We start from the raw sequence: 3,163 nt of genomic DNA, 5'->3' as shown, positions 1-3,163 counted from the left end.
ATACTGTATATCGACATCAGAAAAGAGAGAACAACTGGCAAGATCGTGGCCGGGTAATGTATTTTCGTTTAACTTGCTCTTACATTCATTTTGTTCATTTTTGTTTCTTATCTGTTTATCGACCAAAAATACGGTTTTTTTCCTTTAATCGTTGGTCGTTTGGTTCTTTCTTGATTTGATTTTAACACAGACTTTTCAGTATCTGTGGACTGTTACTGTAGAGGGTAAAGGAATGTTTAGAGAAGGACTCAATATTCAAACCTCAAATGTCGCTTACCATTTACTACTTTAGTAAAGAAATCCGAAACAGCTATGACTGGACGGTAGTGCATTTTAAAGATATATGGGAATATACCAGCAACAAAATATGTGAGCATTCATTTTCTTCTGTAATGAGCCCGTAGTCTGCATGATTATGTACTCTGTGTTTGCACTGTTTTGTGCCGGAAGCCAACCTGTTGTGTGTATTCCTTTCTAGTGTGTCTGTATAATCTGATTGTGGTTGATATTCTTCATATTGTGCCTCTGGTTTGCATGTGACGTGGCCATTCTGATCATCATCGCTCCACGGCTATCGCCAGTTATCTCTCTGATCGGACGCTAATGTCCTACGCAAATCTATCAAAACAAGAATACAGAGTTATCTCCCATATGTTATTCGCGAGCAGTGTTCGCGAGACGAAAATGATTGCAGATTGGCCGACTTCGACAGTGATCTCCGTTCTGTTCTTCACAGTTATGATAAAGACATCGTTCTAAGGTCAAAACAAATCGAAATTTTGGGACTGCTACCGGAAGGAGACCGTGATATATGGTAGCATCACTGTCAGAAAAAATCGTCTGCTCCAGCGAGCGCCGAAACCAAACGGTTGATTATCACGTGACACTTTTGCCATATTTAGAGTTGTTTGCACAGTAAATACAGCCGCGAAAAATAGCTCGCTTGAAACTGTCTTACATATCAATTCCTTTGTAATTTAAAAATTACACAACACCATGAAAAATCATTATCGACGATCGCGAATCTGCTTATATGTATCCATAACACACTACGAAAAGATCTAAATATGTAAAAAAAATCGATTTCCTCGCCAGACAAGGAAAACCAAGGCATCTTGTCAGGGATAGAATGAGCCGAACTCATTTTGACCTGAGGTCAGGATGGTGACGTGGCTTGAATAGTTTTGTATGTTTTGTGTGGGACTGTGTGTATGTTGCGCATGTTCTTGTCTTATTCCTGTAGCATGCACTATATGTTGTACACGTTATCTTCATGCAGTTTGTACATACATTCTTGAACAGTGTGTGTAAGTGAAGTCTTCATGTCGTTTATGTTTTCTTGATATAATTTATTTCTTTATTTCCTTACTTTCTTATTCTTGGTGTGTTTGTGTGTCATAAAAAAACAGTGGCCAACGTCAAACGTGCCATGTTGTTTTGTCATCCAGTATAGTCTTATTTGTCAGTGTACACGTGACGAAATCCACGTTATGCTATCCTGTGATTATTGTTCCTTTCCACTGTCTGCTTTCAGTTCAAGTTTGCCGAAGAGTTGGGAATCCTGAGAGTGTGAGAACAGCTATCATGGCCGGTGTGACAAGCGGAGACATAGAGTGTCCAGTCTGCCATGACGATTTCACCAACCCCAAACTGCTGCCTTGCAACCACCTAGCGTGCCGTGACTGTGTTCTGTCCTGGCTACAGAAGGAAGGGGGACAGGGGGGTTGCCCCCTCTGCAGAGCCCCCATTCTCTCCTCCACACAGCAAGGTCAAGGTCAGCTGGCCACCATGGTTGACTCGCTCCCTACCGACTTCGCCACCGCGGCTCTGGTGGAAAATCACAAAGTTCTTAATGGTCCCCCAGTTTGTGAGGTGTGCCAAAATAACGTCACTGCAACGTCATACTGTTTTGATTGCAGTATCAAACTCTGCAAGACATGCACCAGCCATCACCAGAAACTTCCTGTGTCAAAAGACCACACCCTGGAACGGCTCAATAAACTAACTGCAAAGCGATTGGCTGCTAGCCGCCAGGCAACATGTAACAACCACTCCAATAGGCCGGCTGAACTTTACTGCTCCGCCCACCAAGAGCTTATGTGCATGCTGTGTGCTACAACCAATCATCGCAGCTGCCCAGAGGTGAAGGCCATCACAGACGTGGCGAGAGAGAAGCGGACAGAGCTGACACAACAGTCACAGAGACTGAAGGAGAAAGCAGCAGGACTAGCAAAACAGGTGTGTGTGTGTTCTCCGTCATTGTGTAGGTCCTGTTCAGTACGACCTGTCCCTTCCCTCCCCTTCCTCCCGTGCTGTCTGTGTTAGTACAAACATGTCTACGTGTCTCCAAGCTACCGTGCGGTTCACATGACCCCCCATCACCTGTCAGTCGATTGTTTTCCTTTATTTATTTATTTTTAAATGGCAATGCATAAACAAAGAGAGAATGAAATCGCGAGAGCAGAACGTTATGTTGTTTCAATAGTACTGTAACACCTGTCCTTTTGACACGTCATATTGTTTCAGATGAAGGGTGCTAGGGAGAAGTTCAAGGGCATGCACAAAAAGGTGAATAACGTCTTTGATGACCTTCAGCAGTGTAGTGAGAAGCGACGTCAGCAGGTCCATGACCTCATTCAAAAAGAAGAAGATGCAACAATGACGTCACTTGCTGAAATGGAGAAAGCGCGGGCAGCGATGACGTCAAACTCTAGTAACATTGATCACCTGGTGACGTCAGCCCCTGATGACGCACTCCTGCAGATGCTGAATCAGCTGAAGTCACGTCTGGACGACCTTGAGTCAGAGAGTGGAACGACTGCCAAGGTCAAGGATGTGGATGACATCGTATTTGACAGCCAGTTACTGTCCCGTCTGAAATCAGATCTGTCTAAACTAGGTAACGTCTTTTTTGTGTGCTCTTTCTAGCTGTTGCTTCTCTTGCCAGTGCTGTTGCGTGATGCAGAAGTTAAATCAGCCCCCACAGATACGGAAAACATGACTTAATTATACTTTGTTTTACATCAAATTCTGAGACAGGATCCTTCTTATGAAGATCTTATTACTCAATAATACTTCGTTACAGATAGCAGCCTACTGACACGATGTACTCAGCGCTTTTTGTCATGATACTCCTCAAATTTTACGAAAAAACTCCCGTTTT

General features: G+C 43.5%; 1 protein-coding gene across 1 annotated transcript; it reads left to right on the top strand.

Annotated features, from left to right (window-relative positions):
• The first annotated feature begins 1,551 nt into the window (after positions 1–1,551).
• On the top strand, positions 1,552–2,928 carry LOC138949879 (transcription intermediary factor 1-beta-like). Its single transcript, XM_070321665.1, has 2 exons — positions 1,552–2,238; positions 2,527–2,928. The coding sequence occupies exons 1-2, from the start codon at positions 1,585–1,587 to the stop codon at positions 2,926–2,928; spliced, it is 1,056 nt and encodes a 351-aa protein (XP_070177766.1). The 5' UTR covers positions 1,552–1,584.
• Positions 2,929–3,163: the final 235 nt, after the last annotated feature.

The sequence above is a fragment of the Littorina saxatilis genome, linkage group LG16 (assembly GCF_037325665.1).
Source record: "Littorina saxatilis isolate snail1 linkage group LG16, US_GU_Lsax_2.0, whole genome shotgun sequence".
Taxonomy (NCBI): domain Eukaryota; kingdom Metazoa; phylum Mollusca; class Gastropoda; order Littorinimorpha; family Littorinidae; genus Littorina; species Littorina saxatilis.
Note: the sequence above shows the minus strand (reverse complement) of the source record. Positions and strands in the feature narration are given on the sequence as shown.